Raw genomic sequence first — 20017 nt, 5'->3', positions numbered from 1 at the left:
TGCCATCGACATGATGCTATTAAACCCAAAAAGAAAATTTATTGCAGAAAATACACAACATAACATATGTAACATACATACATAACAGCACATACAGATGTAAACAGAAAGTTACCCATGGAGAATGTAAGCCTGCAGCTACATTCTAACGTTGTGAAGTGCGCAACTTAACATGAATTTCTCAACGATATGTGTTAAGACAAGAGTCCAGTGCATGTCATAATCTGTGGGTCCAGAAACTGTCTCTGCCCAGTGAGGAAAGTTTTCTGCCTCATCACTGGACATGCAAATGAATTTTTCGCAACATATCAGTACCTCCTATCACAATATTCACCAGTCAAGGACAGGAATTCCCACACGCAAGAGTAATATTTTGGGAAATAATTGTATTGGAGTCTATGGGCAACAGGAAGGGATCTCGCTGCACTCAGAGGGTCACCTTGAAAATTCTGTAAATTTCTCTGCTTTTGAGCGCATATTAAGGGAGAGATGACAGGTATGGGCAGAAATCTGTGCCATCAGAAACTGAAATTGAATAAGTTAAATTTGAATTTAAATTGCTCAGATTGAATCTGAATTGTAACTTGAATAAATGCTTTTGAAAACGGAATTTGAATTAGTCTAATTTGAAATTGAATTTATGGTTTGAAAATGATCATCACTAAATTGAAATTGAATTTTATATTTTGAAAATGAATTCGTTTGCTTTGAAACTGCATTTTATCCTTTAAAAATTCAGCTCTCGAATAATTTCAGTTTCACTTCTCACCATTCAGTTTCAGTTCTACAATTCAATTTCAGTTCCAAAATTCAGTTTTTTGGAACTTACATCCGGTTCCGGTTCTTGCGTAATCGAACTTCGTTTTACTAGCGGACCGCAAGTGGCAATCTACGACATCTTGAGCTGGAGCTGGAGTAATTCTCCTGAAGACATTCGTGATGTCAAATGACCAGTTGAGAAACGCTCAGGTTGGTAATAAATGTATTACATGTATAAGAACAAGCGTCATGTTAACAAATAATACCCGTACAGTAACGTTTATGCGTGTTGTAGCTGTTAGCTAAAAACGCTAATTTAGCGTAGATTTCCCTGGGTTCAGCGTTGACAAACAAATATGAAAGACAGCTTTCAATAGAATCCCAAAGTTGTCATCTTGTAGCCCTCCGGAGTCCTCCACACTTGCAGAGGCCCCTACAGTAGGAAAACGTGCAAAAGAATGTCAAAACCATTGCCATTTGGGTTTACTTATGTCTCACACAGCATCCCAAGTCTTTAGCTTACTTAAAACCCTTAGCTACAGTGTATATTTAGTCCAACACTCATCAGTGTCTGGATCATTACTGATCACTTCGGTGTGATATGATATATAACTTTTCTGTTACATAGTGTATGATTAAATACACAGTACTTTTAACGTACTCCTCAATTCTTGTGTTTGACAGGCAGACAGTTCAGAAATCAGCAAGACACCTGCTAAATTTACTAACTTCTACCACTGTTCGACCCAGTGTTCAGACTCACCAAGAGCCTCCCAGGTTTTGTGAAGCTAGACACAAACAACACATGCACAGATTACCAAATGACTTTTGAATCATTTGACATGTGTTTTATTGTTGTACTATATTAATTAGTTAGCATAAAATTATGTGATGCATCTTCTGAATATTGTGTCATTCTAGCAGACAGGAAACGAGTCAGGAGAGAGGGAGAGATGGCCGACCAAGTGTCCACACAGAAATGACTAGGTTCCTTGTTGTATTTGTTCCTTTGTCAGACTTGTTGTTCCTTATACTTACTCATTTAAGTTCTCAATACCCATAACTTGTTCAGATGTACAATTGTATTATTTTATATCAACTTATAACATGTCTTCACAGGTCTTTTCCTGCTCTTTATGGAAACAAAGCAAAGCGCCGGTGCTTTCGAGGGCCTGCCAACCAATTCACACCAGTTAAAGAGATACAACTTAATTTTTATCTCTTACCCAAGCTTGCTCAGTCTACTCCAAAAGGCAGTGAAGAATTTGTCCATCTGCAAGCTGGTTTGGGACGTAGGTCTACACTGATACCTGACAGCTACAGTCATGATGAGGTAAGGTACTGCTCCACATTGACAGGAAAATATATTTGTTGTAAGTTAACGATCAACAAGTGTTTTTCTTTATTCAGAGTCAATTAATTTGGTGGCCGATGGTTTATTTCAAAGGTATGTTCAAGACTCAAAGATCTGTATCCAAAACTGGAAAGTGTTTCTGGGGGCTGGCTGATTTACAAGGGAGCAGGTAGAAAAAACCTCTTAATGGCCATTCCAACTTTTGAATTGATAGTTATAGAAGAATTTTGATGATATCATGACCATGAATGCACTGCAATGTGTACTGCCACATTTTGAATAGTACTGAGTCACTCACTTTTCTCGACAGGTGGATGGGGTTCTCGGAAACTAAATATGGTGCCTCCTGAGGACAGTGGATATACTGGGTCACTGCTAAAAAATGCAAGTGCTGGGGGAAAGACCATCCTTTACATTGCTCCAATCCAGGAAGAGCTAGACACTCAGCCGCTGCCTCCTGACTCTAGCTCCTTCTCCAATATGCCAAAAGCGATGTGCCACTCATGTCAAACCAGCTACCCACTTCAACTCTTAGCACTGCATGTTGAAACATGTCAGCCTTCAGATACTAATGCACAGGAGGTGTGTACAGTCCCGTTGCATGGATGAGTCTGGGAGATCACATTACACGTAGCTTTGTCCTATAAAACTACGTAATGACTGAAACGTGTTTTGAAAATGTTTTTATCAGTCAGGAGCTTCATGTTCAATGTTGTGGATGTCACTACACTTGCTTGTGTTTCTGTAGGTAATTTATTAAGTTTGTACTTGCTATTCTCCTTTATCAGACTTGTAATGAAGACATAGAGGACGCACCACATCCCATACCACATACAGAAGACGATCAACTTAACTCACATCTAAAGGTGAAGTTTTGTACCCCTTTAACCTTTATCTATTTGACTGTGCATGACAAAGACAGGAACATAAATATGATGCCTTACATTGAATGGGGAGAAAGTTGAGTTTGATTAAAGTGTCCTACAATAGCCAAGTTGAAGAGGTTCATTATTAGAGGTTGGATTTATTCCTTATATTTAAAGTGGGTAGCCCATGTAAGCTGTATTTGTAATGAAAGTTGACAGATAAGCAACAATCAGATGTATGGAATCACATCACAATTCCATTCTTTTAAAGTTGCTGGTTTTTTCCCCTTTCTTTGCTTGTCTTGACAGGATGTGGAGGAAGATGTCATTATTTTGTCCTCAACTGCAAAGGTAATGTTGAGTGCAACGTGTTTAATGTCTGTCTTTGAGGCATTATTGATTCTATCGTTGATATTGTTTCCTGTTACAGATTGTGTGCCCTGTCTGCGGTGAGACATTTCCTCAGAATGAGGTGGAGGCACATGCAAGCGAGTGTTGTGAGAGGTAATGCAGTCTTTTAATATGGCTTCCAACGTATGTTTGAGAATTTCCCTACAAGCCTTTTGCTTTCCACCTATTAATTTATATTTTGATAGACAGCATTTTATGCTTTGTTAGTGATTGTGCCATGTATGTTATACTTTGGTTTTGATCCTTATATTTTTTTTTTTTTTTTTGCATTAGGTTTTGTCATTCTTGCCATAACATTTTTAATTGTTTAAGTCTTACAGAAGTTATTACAACACGGTTGAAGAAGTTCTCTTTTAAGTTTTTAAGTTGTAAAGGTATTGTTTTATTTGTTGCTTTTGTACAGTATATGTTTGAGGTCAAGTGATGTTGTTTTTACTCTGGCATTTTTTCATTACAGCAATGCAAACCTACCTTCACAACAAAGGATGGGCATTTCTAGGTTTGTACACATCAGTAGTCTTTCTTCAATGCTCTGTACAGTGGTTTTCAAACAATTTCTGCCAAGTACCCTTTGTGTAAAGGAATCCAGCTACCTAAAGGTTTTGATCCTTATAATTTTTTTTTCTGTCCACTGCATTTTCTTCTTCTGTTAGGTCAAAGTCACATACTGCTAGTGGTGACACAATTCAGTTTGAAAACCTAAAAGACATTAACGAATACACATGAATACACACAACATGGTTTCCAGTATCATGTTTGTAATTGCGAGTTTTTCTCCATTAGCCTGGATGAAATCCTGCAGGCCATAAGTACTGCTGTGAATACAGAGGAAGAATTCCGTATCACTGTCTCAAGATCCAATATGGTGGAGCGGGGACTTGCACAGTGGAAGAGGCAGAAAAAGGCATTGCCTACAAATCAGCTGAGGGTCACATTCATCGGAGAGGCAGGAATTGATACAGGGGCATTACGGAAAGAATTCCTCACAGGTACTCGTATTTAAAATGTGATCTAAATTGATAGGAGTGAAAATGGCTACTTAACCGGACTAACTATTTGTGTTAAAAGAAATGGTTGCAGGCTTGGAGCAATGGCTATTTGAGGGTGACCAGACTGGGAAGGCTCCCAAATATTCATTGCTGTATCTCGATCTAGGAAACTTCCGGTAGGACTTTCTCACATGCATTGGGGTCCGCAGTTGTGTGTACACACACACGCATTGGAAATTACCTGATTGATGTTATTTATCTCTTCTCCTCTCACAGTAGTGCTGGTGAAATTTGGGCAGTTAGTCTGGCGCAAGGTGGGCCACACCCTGCTGCCTCAAAGACTGGTGTTACCAGTACTTGTGTAGTGGACAGCTGCAGATTGAGAACATTAGGAAAGAGGATGTCTGTGATGATCATTACACTTCTGTTATCTCCCAGGTATGAAGTCTTAAAGGTTTCACTGCTCTACAGTGTTTTGAATTACATGTTTAGCACAGATTTTACCATCCCTTATGTTATTTGCAAATTATAGGACTCTGGAATTGGTCATGTTAATGTGTATGTTTGTGTCCTTTAAGGTTGATTCGGCAGAATCAACCTTAACCAAATGACAGAACTCACTGATGAAATTTTGAGTTGTGGCTATCATGGACCTGTTAATGTCGAAAAGAAAGAAGAAATTGTTCGGTAAAACTGTTTTACTGTTTCCCCCCCAAAAAAAGTTTTTTTTTTATTTTTTCATTTAGCAGCATGCGACTTTTTCTTCCTTTCTGCATTTCAGTGCTGTTGTTCTTCACGCCACACTTCGGTTGGTGCCTCTCCTCTCCCAGCTACGTGATGGGCTCAACCTTTATGGTCTTACTGATCTACTGAAGCAGTACCAAAACATGTGCCAATCGCTGTTTGTCCCAGGGGTGGAAGTTAAGGTGAGTAAATGTTGACTTTAGTAGGGATAACACTTGTAATTGTGAATAGCAGTTCAAAGTGCTCTTTATCTTTACTTTACAGTATATACTTCAAGTCCTATAGTAGAAAATGTAATTAATGGTGGCACTGGAAAAAGAATATTCAAAATTGTCTTAAGTTGCTTAATATTCCTGAACCGTTTAGAGCAAACACAAGGCATCAGGAGCAATGAAAAAATCCCTTTTAACAAGGATTATTTACATGTAACCTACAGAGTTATAAAGAGACTTGATCTATACAAAGTTATAAGATTAAATGAGAAGAACTAGCAAGCAGCATGAGACAGACGTTTTATGTCCCTGTCTTTATGCGTGACAAAAGAATACAATTACTTAGAATAAAGACAAAATAATAGGTCCTTGATCTCAATTACAATTAAGTCTTGATTCAGATAAAGTCACAATTTTCTTTGTCTTTCTTACCAGGCTGATGCTGACTTTGTTTTTGCAACATGCCATCCTGAGTTCAGCGAGAAGGGCTCCAACAAAGAACAGGTGGAAATGAGGATTATGAACCATCTACAGGACTTCTTGCAAGCGCTGGAATCACGTAAGTGCACATGTAGTTTACTGTCAATGTATTTTGTCTTTCTGTGTTAAACTTGGAATCATGATTTTATGTAAGGAATGGCTAAACTTTTAGAGAATGGCCAGTCTTGGTTTTCATGGAGTTTGCTGCTTTAGTGTTTTTAGATCTTTTTGTCCGACGTTTCTGGAGTACACTTCAGAAAACGTTTTACAAAAAGATATTAAAAAACAAAAGCAGCAAAATGTGTGAAAACAATTCTTATTCTGTAAACCTTTGGCCACAGCTGTAGATTACACTATGAGTGCTTGTTCACTCTTTGTCAGTAATTAAGTTTTTAAGTTGTGTTTGTGAAGTTACAGGTAAACAGTATCTAATATTTTATCTAAATGACTGCTTTGTCTTTTTTTAAAAAAGGTGAAGAGCCTGAGACCAGTGACCGTCCAGTCATCCTTTCCCCAAGTTCATTCTTGCAGTGGCTCACAGGACAAGGCCACATTCCTGTCCTGCCAGATGAGAAGATGAACTTCAAAGTCTCTGTGCAGTTCAACCACTCATGCCATATTCAGTATGGCGCTCATGAAGTTTGCTACCCAACCGTGACAGCATGTAGTAATACAGTCAAGCTACCTGTTCAGCATATGCAAACTTATGAAGAGTTCAAGCATGTGATGACAAACGCGTTCCACTATGGTCAGGCATTTCTTCATATTTAGGAGCATAATCAGCCAGCCAGACATCTTGATTGTTCCATGAAATGTTAGTAAAACAAAGAAATCGTTGCGTGTTGCTTGATGTTTTTTATTATTATTGTTTTACAGTTTAAGCATTCTGTTTATTGCCATTGAAATTATTATTAAAAAAAAGTTTTTGTCAATATAGTCCTTGCTGATCTCATTCCCTCCTCCATTTGACTGTGTCAGCTTGTGAGTATCTATTTGGGTTCATGAGTGTAACAGAAAGTAAGAAAATGAAAATTACCATTAAAACAAGGAGAGGTTCTTATTCTTCTTAGAAAAAGGGATTATTTAAAAGAAAAACTATCACTAGCAGTTTGTAAAATAACATGTTCTTATAATTTTACTCTGATGGGCCAAGCTGCAACTTTCATGGATGGTGATGTAGGTGAAGAGCATGTGAGAGTGTGGTCAGGTAAATGTCTCTTCCAAAACTACATGAAGGCACAAGAGGATCTATGGAAAGGCGTAGAGATTCAATATCTTCAGCATTCAGTGGACATTCAATTTCTGGCACCAAAACACCTGGGTTGTTATGATGGGATAGCCCTGCACTCTCCCAATCAATGCTCTCAATTTGGATTTCCTGAAATAAAGCAGCACATATGTAAATGATTTTAAAAATCTACATATAGCACTCAATAAAACCAAAACATTGCCATTAATACTCAACTGCCAAATTTTCTTCATATCTCTGTGGCTCTCTGATGGGGTGCTGCAGCATCCCAAGTTCCCACAGCTGGTTTGGTGAAAGGCTATGCTCTGTCCTGATGGAATGATCATTCCAGCCAGCAGAAAACTTGGCCAAATCCACCTTGAGTCTTGGGAGGAAGGTATAATGGGCACAGAAGAGATGAAGACTATCTGAGATGTTAAGAAATCCATCTTCCTCCAAGCTGTGTAGTACATCATAATAAATGTGTGTCACCCCTGTTCAAACGTCCCTCCATAGGCGCTCAATTCTACATTTGAAAAAAAATACAGAAAAGGTCTGAAAGGTCAATCAAAAACTAACAAAGGACAGCCAAACAGCAATTCAGCTGGAGTCAATCATGATGAAATAACAATGTTATGCCATTTAAGATCTTACAAGCATTACCTCTGGTTGTGCACGCTTTTTCCACTTATGAAGCTTCCACATCCTGTGCCTCTCACAGTGAACATCATTTCAGCAATCTTGACATTTTCAACTCCTTGATCAGCTCTCACTCTGTACCATATAAGATTTTAAAAATAAGTATTGAAACAACAAAATACACTAAAAAATTATTCAAATACATGATTGACACACTTGCAAATTTATATACAGCACTGAAATCCTGATCATTTCATGGTTAAACATGGCAAACACAAATCATGAGACAAACTCCAGAATAAATTTAACGAAGAATTACTCACTTGTAAGGCCATCCAAATCTTCTAACTCCGTCCAGAAAAAAATCAAGTGCAGTGCTGGCTGTGTTGTTACATGCAGCATTAAGGTACATAATCTAAACCGGGGGAAAATTGATTAACACCACCACATTAAAAATTCATACATATATACAAAATGTTTATAGGAGGACATGTGACAAGAGTGTGCAAACTGTCATAATACACAATATGATCAAAATATGTGAGCTGTATAATTACATAAGCGGCGAGAGAAAAGATAACAAGATGTGAGAAAGTCTTTGTGGATTTAATAATATGTGCTGTATTTGGGTATGCAACTTACCTTCCTAGAGTAGCCATCTATGCCGCCAAATATCACTATGTTGTATCTGGTGAAGAAAAGACAAGCAAAGCATAAAGCATCTGATGGATAAAATTATTCAGAATTATGTTAGTCATTTAATTTTCTATGCCAAAACAAACCTAATTAATTTATGATTGGTGTCAATGTGCTGTAGGAAATGTGGGCCTTGAACAGAGTACTTTCGCCGAACCACACAGCCCAAAGTTGACATTCTTGTTAAGATGCCCTCTGTATCAACTCTGTGCATTGATGCCTTTAGTCTGTTCCACTGTACACGGTGGCCCGCAGCTTGAAGGTAACCCTTGACAATCTGATATCCAGCATGAGGTAGTCTGGATTTAATGTCTCTCACTTTGGCATCAAGAGCGTCATTAGATAGGGTAGAGTAAAGACTCCTAACTGACATGTTGTACTCCTGCATTCTCCTGTACATGGTACGTCTTGAGACACCAAGAAGGTCTGCTACACATGTGGCAGGTAGACCAAGCTGAAGAAGACTTTGGAGGTGATTCTCTGTGACCTGAAGCCTAAAACGCCCATAAGGACCAATAATCTGTACCACAGAGTTGAAGGGGGGAGGGTTGTTTCGCTGGTGTAACAAGCTGCTCACTTCTTCTATAGCTTCGCAGACATCAGCAGGAAGGTCAGCATTCTCCAGTGCATTCATGAAAGTCCTCTCTTGGGTCACAATGTACTCCAGAAAATCAAGGTCAAGAGGGTCGTTGTTGAGGACATACTCCAGCCTTTGCCTAAATCTGGACAAGCACTCCTGCACGAATATATTCTGAAAAAGGAAATGCAATACAACGTCATTTAGTATTAAGATAACTGTTAATAATAAGTGTCACTTAAGGCCATTACAAACCATCAACGTTGCCTTCACATTTTAAATCCACAAGAATTTAACAATAATAAGCACAGTTTCATGGATTTCAAGCACTTTAATTAATTAATAGTGCTTTTCAGGAAACCTGCAACTTCCTCACACCTGAAACTAGCCTGTAAATTTTCCTTCATCCTACTGTAGGGGCCTCTGCAAGTGTGGAGGACTCCGGAGGGCTACAAGATGACAACTTTGGGATTCTATTGAAAGCTGTCTTTCATATTTGTTTGTCAACGCTGAACCCAGGGCAATCTACGCTAAATTAGCGTTTTTAGCTAACAGCTACAACACACATAAACGTTACTGTACGGGTATTATTTGTTAACATGACGCTTGTTCTTATACATGTAATACATTTATTACCAACCTGAGCGTTTCTCAACTGGTCATTTGACATCACGAATGTCTTCAGGAGAATTACTCCAGCTCCAGCTCCAGCTCAAGATGTCGTAGATTGCCACTTGCGGTCCGCTAGTAAAACGAAGTTCGATTACTCTGCGCGCGATTACGCAAGAACCGGAACCGGATGTAAGTTCCAAAAAACTGAATTTTGGAACTGAAATTGAATTGTAGAACTGAAACTGAATGGTGAGAAGTGAAACTGAAATTATTCGAGAGCTGAATTTTTAAAGGATAAAATGCAGTTTCAAAGCAAACGAATTCATTTTCAAAATATAAAATTCAATTTCAATTTAGTGATGATCATTTTCAAACCATAAATTCAATTTCAAATTAGACTAATTCAAATTCCGTTTTCAAAAGCATTTATTCAAGTTACAATTCAGATTCAATCTGAGCAATTCAAATTCAAATTTAACTTATTCAATTTCAGTTTCTGATGGCACAGATTTCTGCCCATAGACAGGTTTGTATACACTTGTAGAGACAATCATGTCCATAAATTGTTAATTGTGGCCACAGTGTCAGGATCAAGAGAACAGTTTCAGCCAACACAGACACTGATCAGATTAAAGGACAAGTTCAGTATTTTACACTTAAAGCCCTGTTTTCAGTTTATGATGAAATCGAATGATTTTGATTGAAATTTGGACACATGCTGCTGGCCCGAGCTTTTTTGGTTTCTGTGGTAGCACACCCCCACCTCCACAATGGCTTCATAGGTGCACTGGAACAATCCTTCTTAAAACGCATAAAACTGTCATTTACAAAGACGTGAATCTCACCGAGTGGTCAGGAGTGTTCACTGATATGTTCACACAAAAAATCGCTGCAAAAGATACTTTCCAACTGGTTTTTATTGTAGTTTTTGTCTAACTCCATTGACTTGTATTAGATGTGCTGTGATGTACGGTATTAGTCCGCCGCTATTCTATTCTATTATTCAAGCTCTCGGCGGAAGAATGTACAGGTGTGAGGCGTTTGAAAAAAAAGGTCCACAGTTTTACAACAAATGGTAAAACACCTGTTGGAAAGCATTTTTGCAGCGATTTGTGTGTGAACATATCAGTGAACACCCCTGACCACTCGGTGAGTTTCACGTCTTTGTATGAAGCCATTGTGGAGGTGGGGGTGTGCTACCACAGAAACCAAAAAAGCTCAGGCCAGCAGCATGTGTCCAAATTTCAATCAAAATCGTTCGATTTCATCATAAACAATCTGAAAACAAAGCTTTAAGTTTAAAATAACAAACTTGTCCTTTAAATAAGAGTGATACATTCTCAGTGTGTATGACCTCATCTTTTCCATTAGATTATGTAATAAAAATAATTTAAAATTTTACCTTATTCAGTGAGTCCAACATTGGTTTTATTTTGGTCCCTGCAGTCCCGCCCTTCCTTCGAAATATCTCCAGGAGTTTGGTGGTGTACCCGTCCAATCTGGACAACAACGTTCGCTGTGTGCCATCATTTTCATAAGCTTGCTTTCCTGCTTCCAGTGCAAGGTCTATATCATAAGAGAAGTATTTCAAACTTAAATGGCCATGGCTTAAACCTGTAGGATGGTCCACTCTCATCTGGGGAGGACAACAGGATTGTGTCGCATACAGATTAGGAGGAGCTTGCTCCGGTAGATAGTGGAACTGGAGATTCGACTTCTGACATGTCCACAGTAGTGAGACTCAAGATTACTGATTCAGTTTTTACTACTTTGAGGTTAGCTTTATCTTGTACTTCCTCAATCGAGGTCAAAGTGAAGAACTGACCGTCGAAATCCATGTCCTGGTACATAATAGTGAATGGTCCTGTAATATCAAATGTCTCTTGAAGAACATCATTGAGGTCCTGAAGTGTGCTTGGGATGCCTGCAGGTAAAAGTAGTTTGTGGACATCATCCTCCCCAAAAATTATCCGCAGTTTCGCTGAGGGTGCCATATCAACAGGAAGAAGCTGCAACAACAGAGAAGAGAAATACACAGACATTTATTCACAAGCTTCTCTCCTCACATTTCAAAAGTATAGGCAAATGTGGTGCTTTAAAGTTGTCAGGCGTCTTCCTGCAAGGGTGTATGAAGCCAAAGGATAAAAATCTTTAAGCTCTCTTTGCTCAAGTAACGGCACACTCCCTGTGTTCTCCAGCTCATAACTCCTCAGGTGTTCATTGTACCATGTATTTTGTTGTCTCACGAAAAAAGTCAGTTTGTTACAAATCACCATTATCTGTAACACTTCAGAAAAGTCAGGCAGTCCTGCAGTGGAACCACAACACAACAACATTCCCACTGCATAGTTGGTGCCTAAACTGCACACATTATTGGCAACATACACAGCTGTAACAGCAGGGAATCTGCATTTCACCAGGTCTTTTAGATCATCCTTAAGCACATCTAAAGAGACCTCTGTTGTTTTTGTGACTGCAAGTGATGGTTTGACAGAATGTGATTGATGATATGCAACCATGAGCTGGTGCTTATTTGCAAGGGACAGCAAAATATTCCTGAAACAACCAGTGTGTCTGACCACCTTCTTGAAAAAACTGTGTTTGGCCTCGAATCTCATTGTCCAGAGGGCAGCTAGGGGGCCAAATTCCCGAATGAGCTGAGGATAGTGCTCAAGGAAATGGTGCTTGGGAATGAGCTTATGTTGGGGGAAAACATCAAGGAATCTGCTTCGGTGTTCTGAAATGATGCTGTCAAGATAGCAAATGCTTTCTTCAGTGTGGGCTCGAAACATGACAAGGTCCACAATGTCTTTCAGTGTCATCAGCATCTGCCATACAGGCTCTTGTTGGGGTACTTTTAAACCTATAATCAGAGGCAAAAGACGTAATAAGCACCAATTTTCATGTGCGTTGCCCCCTACTGATTTTTGAGTCGAAAAGTTAGCAGGAATGAGAATTACACAGAATTGCAAGATAGATTGATGTCAATGTGGAACGTAACTGCACCGGAATGTTTCCCAACACCCAATAGACAGCTGTGACTTTGTGCTTTTTTCGAGATGTCCCAATAGGATTACATACCTCAAAGTCATCAACGTACAGGATGAGACTCACTCTGTTCTCCTCTACAGAGAAAAACTTGTTGTTTTGATAGTGAGATCCATCACGTCTGGTACTTAAAGTCATATTCAGTTTTTTTTTTCACCTTCAAATGTGTTTTCTTGAAAAGACTTACTTAGGACCTGCACCAAGGAGGGCAATATTGGGACATACTGGAAGGTTTTGCCCTTTTTTTTAATTATCAAGTATGTGTTCTTCTGGTTCAACAACTGAAAAATGCTTCTTCATAAATTCTCTTCTCTTGTAATAAGTTGTGAAAGGGCCACCTGTCCCCAAGGCAGTACTTATAGGGTGTGTCTCACAAAGATTTTTCACTAAATCTGAGATAATGGCTGGATCCAGATCACAATTATGGCTTTTCAAGGTGGACACCACCACATCTCTTAAAAGTGGACCAGATGCAGAGGTGGATATAAACTGAAGCTCATCTACTATTTCATCAATGCATTTGTTTGGGACATTGAACATGCTTTCTAACTTTAAAAATAGATGGCCAAATTTCTCTTTTATATCTTGAGACAACTCCTGTGGTTCCCCATCCCAAAGCTCTAAGCTCTCTTCCACACAGGTCTCATCCTGAGCAAACATGGGTTCATTGGGTTTGCTTTTTAATACTTCAGTTTTAAAATCCTCAAGGGTGTGTGACTGGTGTTTTCTGTGTCTATGTGTAGCAAAGGTGGAATAAATATTTGTACTGAAGTTGCAGTTTTTGAAGACACATGCAACTACTTCAAACTTCCTTAAGTGGTTGTTAAGATGCTCAAAATACTGCTTCTCTGAATTAAAAAAAAACAGAGCAGCAAAGTAGACAAGTAAATGAAAGAGGTCCACTTTGTGTGACCATCTTCACATGGTGTCAAGACAAATGGGTCTTAAGGGCATTAAATGTTTTAAACGAGCAAGGGCAATCAGTGTGAAGACAAGGGACTGACTGGCTGCGACCACCATTTCCATGCTTTAGTCTGTAGTGTTTTAACAATCCCAATCTCTTCTCAAAATTAAACCAAACTGCCACACAAAGAAATTATGTGACAAGTTAAACCTAATCGTTACTAATTTGATCTTACCTTGTGGAGTTCAAATTAGCAGTCAGAAGGTCCTATGTTCTGTAAAAAAAAAAAAAAAAGGTTATTTATATGCTTTTCAACTAATTTCTACTAACTCAAGGATGCACAATGATATTAATTTATTTTTATTTTTTTTACATATGTCAGCTTGGTGTCAAATTTAAAACAGGTCAATATGAAGACTTGAGTGAAATCGAGTGAAATTTTTTTTTCAAAATACACCTCATGGCAGCGGTGCAGCAACCGTGGTCGTTTTATTCATAAAGACGTTAAGGCAGCAGGCGTGTGTTGTTTGGGTGGCCATCTAAGCTGTAAAGTGCTGTGGGAAATTATGGACATACCTCCTGCCAGGAAAGTTAGTCAGCAAGTCTAGCAGGAAAATACACTATTTGCTAGTGCAGCTGCTTTCAGTGCGGAGAAACTGACTTAAGTAGGTGAGCCAACAGGAACGTACAAAGTTTGTTCCGCTTAAAAATTACATTCATGGTTCCACTTCTTCCCGTTTCCGTCAAGTCTGCCAACCGTCGAAATGTGGACCATGGTATGTCTGAAGAAAGACCGCTCAAATGTGGGGAGGGGCTTTGACGTCATGCTCTGAATGCAGAGAAGGTGGCCATATTCACTGATGTCACTCCATTACATTTTACTTGGAAATGTCAACTAATTAAGCCAATTGGTTTAGTGAATATTACTTGGATCGAATGATTCAATTTACATACAAAACTGAGGACACATAATTACAAACAATCCTCAAGTAATGCACTACAAGAAAAACTGCTATTTTAAAGTAATAGCACTGAATTTGTATTTTTTTGTAAAATTTATATAGCTAATTGAAATAATAATTACAGGGCCAAAATGCTCTGGTGTAAAATCACCAGCAACATCTACCAGATGTGCTAAAATGCATTAGGGATTGCACGGAAAAAGAATTAACAGCTGCAACCACCCTGGAATCATAACAAACTCATCAACTCAATGAGAGACACGTTTGTCGGACGCATTTGGAGCAGCCTTTGAATTGGGACAGCTTTCATCACCTGGCTGTGATGTAATTTGCCTTCAAATGCGTCCTCCAAAGGATGCAGCCTATGAATCAACCCATGTTGGTAGCTGGCTCTCATGTTTCGAGTGCTCTTTGTGATTTAGCTTGCTAACGATACTTTCCTGTGCTACAGTTCCTGGACTCACCTTGTCTCAAACGTCTGGCTTAAGCTCCCGTCTTGGACTCAGGATACCAAACCAACATTTTTGAAATCACTCTGTGCCTCACCTGCCTACCCTCCTGCCACCACACTCCATCAGGATCCTCTGGATCTCAGGTCAGACTTTCCACACTGCTCAGCTCACCCCGGATTTACGTCACCCTCCTTTCATCACTCTTCTCCTCCGTCTTCAAGTAAGAATAGCTACATAATATACTTACTGTTGAGATGGAATTATTTGAAATGCCTCAATTCTACACTTTATATTAACTAAAATGCCATCTAACCATATATTGTAGTATTAAGTGGCCCTGAAAATAAAGGCATTAGACTACGTGTCCTTGGGGGGTAGAATGCTGTAGACTCTCGCTCACGCTTGCCTAGGAGAGAGTAGATAACAGGGGACCATCTGCTAGTGGAAAGTTACTGAGACACTGTTGTTTAGACTAGAGAGTCTAATGTGCTGCTGGGACTGCCCCAGTGGATTTTGATGTTGGATGCTGAGTTATGGAATTCCCCAAGTAAGTTGTAATAAAATTGTTTATTTTGAAGAAAAACAGGAATGGGATATTACGCTGTATTATGATGCATTATACTGCTGATTTATAAGAAATGCTGTTTGTGTAGAATCCTGGACTTATCTGATTAGAGAGAACAAAACATACTGAACAGGAAACCAAGGTCGTAACTTAGGCTCAATGAGAGGGAAAGAATGTGAATGCTTAGTTTGGAGGGGGGCTGAAGCTAAAAGAATGGGAGAAATGGTCAGACACTTCTCCCGTCCGGACATTTGTAAGGCTCAAAGTGTTGTATAGAATAAAGAGAATTGTATTGATTAAAGTGATTGTTGCTTGAGCATTAAACACCGAATGTTGTTCTTCCTTCAGCCCAAATATCAAAGAGTTGGGTTTTGTAACATTACCAACTTCAGAGCTCCACTCGACTACTTCCCTAACTCCGTTGTCCTCTCTCCTTAGTGTGGCTGCTAACTGCCCTGTTCCAGGCTGCATCTCAGGCCCCATTTCCCTTCGCTAGATCCACGTTCCCCACGCCAAGTTCTACGTTTCACTGCTTTTTGTTCTTGCCACATTTTCAAAAACTAAATCAATAAATAAATATATTTTAAAACTACCTGCTGTCTCTATCCTGGGTTTCTGCACCCGAGTCAGTTTTGAGACTGACCACTTGGTCCCGTGACACATGACAGTTCCAATTACTATAGAAAACATGGATGACATAATAGCGCCCCAAAATTGAAGCAAAATGTCTCTATCGCCCCCTGGTGTCTGGTGGTGGGGTTTATAGGGTCATAAACCCCACCTCCTCCATGTTAGCGGATAGGACACTCCACCTCAAGTCACTACCATGCAGACTCTGGCTCCAAAAGTGCAACATGGCAGGTCCCACAAGTGGGAAATTTTGGCTACATTTTCGTACAGTAGGATTGTACATTGGTTTACTCACAGAATTTTAATGCTTTATCTAGGGGGGTTTTTTTGTTTTGTTTCCCTCTTTTTTTTTTTTTTTTTAATCTGTCTAAGTTAAAATAGGTTTATACTGAAATATTACACTGTATTGCCAGAAGTATTCACTAGTCTGCTTTAAAACATGTATGAACTTGAGTGACCTCCCAATCTTAATCCATAGGGTTTAACATTATGTTAGCCCAGCATTTGCACTGCTCTGGCTGACGTAAGGCTTGGATACAGCTGCTTGGCCATGCAAAACCACTACATGAAGCTCTGTATGGACTGCTCTTGAGCTGATCAGAAGGTCATATGAAGTTCTGCAGCAACTGACTCTGCAGAAAGCTGGTGACCTCTTTGCACTATGCACCTAAGCATCCACTGACTGCGCTCTGTGTTTTTTACATGGCCTACCACTGAGTTGTAGTTTCCGGTTGCATTTGGGTCCAGTTTGCCTGCCACATTACTGCTCCATGACATTTAGGTTTACTTTTGACTATCTTTTAGTAACTTGTAAATGGCTATTTGATGTAGGTAAATAAAACTTAGGTTAGCAACACAGGTGATGTGACCACACAGAAGTGACACTCTGCCTTTTCAAAGTGAAATAATTACATTTATTATCCATTTACTATTCAGTTGTCACTAAATAACTAATATATTAAAGCATTTCTTCCAGGAGAGGTAATTGGGACAAACTAACTCTTCAAAGCTGTCATACTGATATTTAAGGTGTTTTGATTCATACTTTCAACTAAAGCAATAAGATTGAAGACAACTTTCCAGATTAGAAGTTGCCAGCATCTACTGGCAGTGTTGGGAAGGTTACTTTTAAAATGTATTCCATTACAGAATACAGAATACATGCCCCAAAATGTATTCTGTAACATATTCCGTTACATTACTCAATGACAGTAACGTATTCAGAATACTTTGGATTACTTAATATATTATCATGCTTTTTACAACAACGTGAATGTACTATTGCTGTGTGATTTATTACTATTACTGAAGGTCCGCGACTCCGAACTATACTAAAGGGACCTCTGACTAATACGGCGGGGTCCCTGTAGGCTCGTTGCCGAAAAATAGCTTTACTTTGTTGTGTTGGTCAACTTTTCTTGCGAGAGACAGAGAGAGGCGTTGAAAGGCTGCTCCAACGGAACTTATTGTTTTCGGAGAAAAACACGAACACGGTGTACAGTCGAGTCTTAATAGCTTACTTACAACTGGGCTCGTCAGGTACTCTTCTTGGCTGCAGTGGTTATTATTATATTTACATGCTTCCAGCTCCCGTTTTTCCTCGATGACAACTCGTACCTTTCCACTCCCCTTTTTCTCCCTCCTCGTGCTCACAGACCCATAACGTGTATGGCAGTCCATTCTCCCTGCAACACGGACTACACTGCCCATGATGCTACATTCTTTAGAGCTATGCTTGTAGCATTCTGCCTGTTAGCTTAGCACAACAACAACAACAATGAAAAGGCGCTCTCTCACCCAGGAAACACACAGTCGCAGAGAGAGAGAGAGCGTCGCCCTGTAACCATGGCAACCGTAACGCTGCCGCCTGGAACAACAGAACGTAGCTGTCAAACAAAACCCAAACAGTCCTGACCCGCGACAAAATGAAACAGGAAAGTACCGCAGTGTAATCCATTTATTTCAACAAAGTAACTGTATTCTGAATACCACCTTTTTAAACGGTAACTGTAACGGAATACAGTTACTCATATTTTGTATTTTAAATACGTAACGGCGGTACATGTATTCCGTTACTCCCCAACACTGTCTACTGGACACCTTCAAATGGCTCAGTTGGATTAAATATTATCTTTGTTTACACACTTATGTCACATAGATATAAAGGCAGTAAAATATTCTTTCACTTTTTAGGATAGACAAAACTGTAAAAGTTTATTCAGAATAGTGTCTTAGATGCCACATCTAATTTTAAAGTGACTGACATTTGTTTGCTGATCCTAACTAGCCTTTTGGGGGTTTTTTCTGTTTCAACGTTTTTGTTTGGTTGCAATTGGTCACTTATGCATTTTTTTTACCTGCTCTTGCTCTATAAACATTTCTATATTATACTGTTACACAAATTCAGGATAAGTGATGCAGGATAAATGGATGGTGGGGAGGTAATAATGGTGGATAAACTTGTAGTATTTGTGAAACCGATAAAGAGGGAGACGATAGATTTAAGTTTCTTGTACTTTTCTCTGCATGACATGCGTAAGCCGACATGTGTAGGAGAAAAAACAGATATGAACACAGCCAGAATCTCACTATCTGAATCTGAAAACTAGATGATAAAGGGGATGAAAACAGCCTGGCAAGGTCTCACTCTCTTTCTCCCTGGATTTCTCAGACAACTAAATAAAGCTTTTGAATCCCTCCACAGCAATAGAAGCTGGAAGCTCTATCAATGCTCTGGAAACAAGATACCAGCCCAGGAGTCCAGATTCACATAAGAGGCAATGGTCGCTGTCAACAGGCACATTCATAGGCAGATAAATGGGCTCTGATCACAACAATGAATATGTAAAGGCCCTCTCCCATCCTATCATTGACAGCCCACTTTTTCCATCCCTATCATTTTAATTAATTATGTGATATTTCCAAACTCTGGGCTGTACAGAACTCTAATGAGAAACCTCATCAAAAGATGCTAAACCTAGGCAATTTGAGATGCTGCTGGCATGTTATATTGCATTTTCAGCCTTCTTCATTTCCAATTACTTGCTTTTTTTGTTGTTATCAAGAGGCTGTGCCATAACTAAAAAGGGATCTCACCAACAGCACACCTGTTTTTGCGTGTCAGTTTTTTGCATTTTCTTCTTTAGCTAAGATCCCTTTTGTGCTGTTTTTGGACTGGTTTGCTCTGGTGTATTGATAGCCATCTCATTGACTTTATTCAGCCATCCATCAATGTGACAATGCGAAAAGAATAAAAGTTTTCAGGCACTACTTAATTAATCCACCTGCTACTGTCTGCCTGTGTTGCTCAATCATGGAGTAAATAAAGGCAGTCATGAATGTAATTGTTTGTTTTTCTGTGCAGCGTTTGAAAAAAGGCACTTTTTCATCTCAAGGAGCTGTGAAAGTTGCCCTTTTCCCTGTAATTTGCCAAAGGTATTTCTTAAACCAAATGAGGCAGAGGGGTTCACAAATGTCACATTTCACATCAGCTTCTCATGCACTGCTCCATAGCTATTAGGTTTATCCCGGTAGACAATGATCTTTGGGACTGATGACAGTCGGATGGTCAATAATACATTAAATTAATTATGTTGACGTTGGGAGATCTCTGTTACATTTATTTTATATCTTTATGTCAGATGCAGAGATGCCATTGCATCTCGAACATTTGCGAAAAGCTTGAACAGTAACAGGTCAGAGATGCAAGCCCTTTTGTTTATGTAATACAACAGATTAAACAAGCTGGCAGTTCTACATGCAGGTTAAATTTGATGACGTTTAAGCTGGAATGGTCCAGCTGGAACAACATTCCAGCTGCTTAAGTTAATGAGAAATTAAATATGATAGGCAGTTATGGTTGCAGGACGTGGCTTTAGCTCAGCTGCAG

At 39.2% G+C, this 20017-nt stretch overlaps 1 protein-coding gene and 1 long non-coding RNA gene across 3 annotated transcripts; one reads left to right on the top strand and one right to left on the bottom strand.

Moving 5' to 3' along the window:
- The first annotated feature begins 2039 nt into the window (after positions 1-2039).
- On the top strand, positions 2040-4760 carry LOC113014515 (uncharacterized). The gene is made up of 9 exons (XM_026156099.1): positions 2040-2092; positions 2207-2282; positions 2424-2695; positions 2902-2979; positions 3289-3330; positions 3410-3483; positions 3848-3889; positions 4174-4379; positions 4459-4760. The coding sequence occupies exons 3-9, from the start codon at positions 2450-2452 to the stop codon at positions 4557-4559; spliced, it is 789 nt and encodes a 262-aa protein (XP_026011884.1). The 5' UTR covers positions 2040-2092; positions 2207-2282; positions 2424-2449; the 3' UTR covers positions 4560-4760.
- A 6674-nt stretch (positions 4761-11434) lies between these two features.
- Positions 11435-14244, bottom strand: LOC113014517 (uncharacterized). 2 transcript variants are annotated; one of them, XR_003270976.1, is made up of 3 exons: positions 14234-14244; positions 13755-13793; positions 11435-11576 (listed from the first exon to the last, which is right to left on the bottom strand). It is a non-coding gene; the product is annotated as an uncharacterized LOC113014517 (long non-coding RNA). The 2 variants fall into 2 exon arrangements; XR_003270975.1 differs by lacking the exon at positions 14234-14244 and adding an exon at positions 14096-14148.
- Between the last annotated feature and the right edge of the window lie 5773 nt (positions 14245-20017).

The sequence above is a fragment of the Astatotilapia calliptera genome, chromosome 22, assembly GCF_900246225.1.
Source record: "Astatotilapia calliptera chromosome 22, fAstCal1.2, whole genome shotgun sequence".
NCBI lineage: Eukaryota > Metazoa > Chordata > Actinopteri > Cichliformes > Cichlidae > Astatotilapia > Astatotilapia calliptera.
Note: the sequence above shows the minus strand (reverse complement) of the source record. Positions and strands in the feature narration are given on the sequence as shown.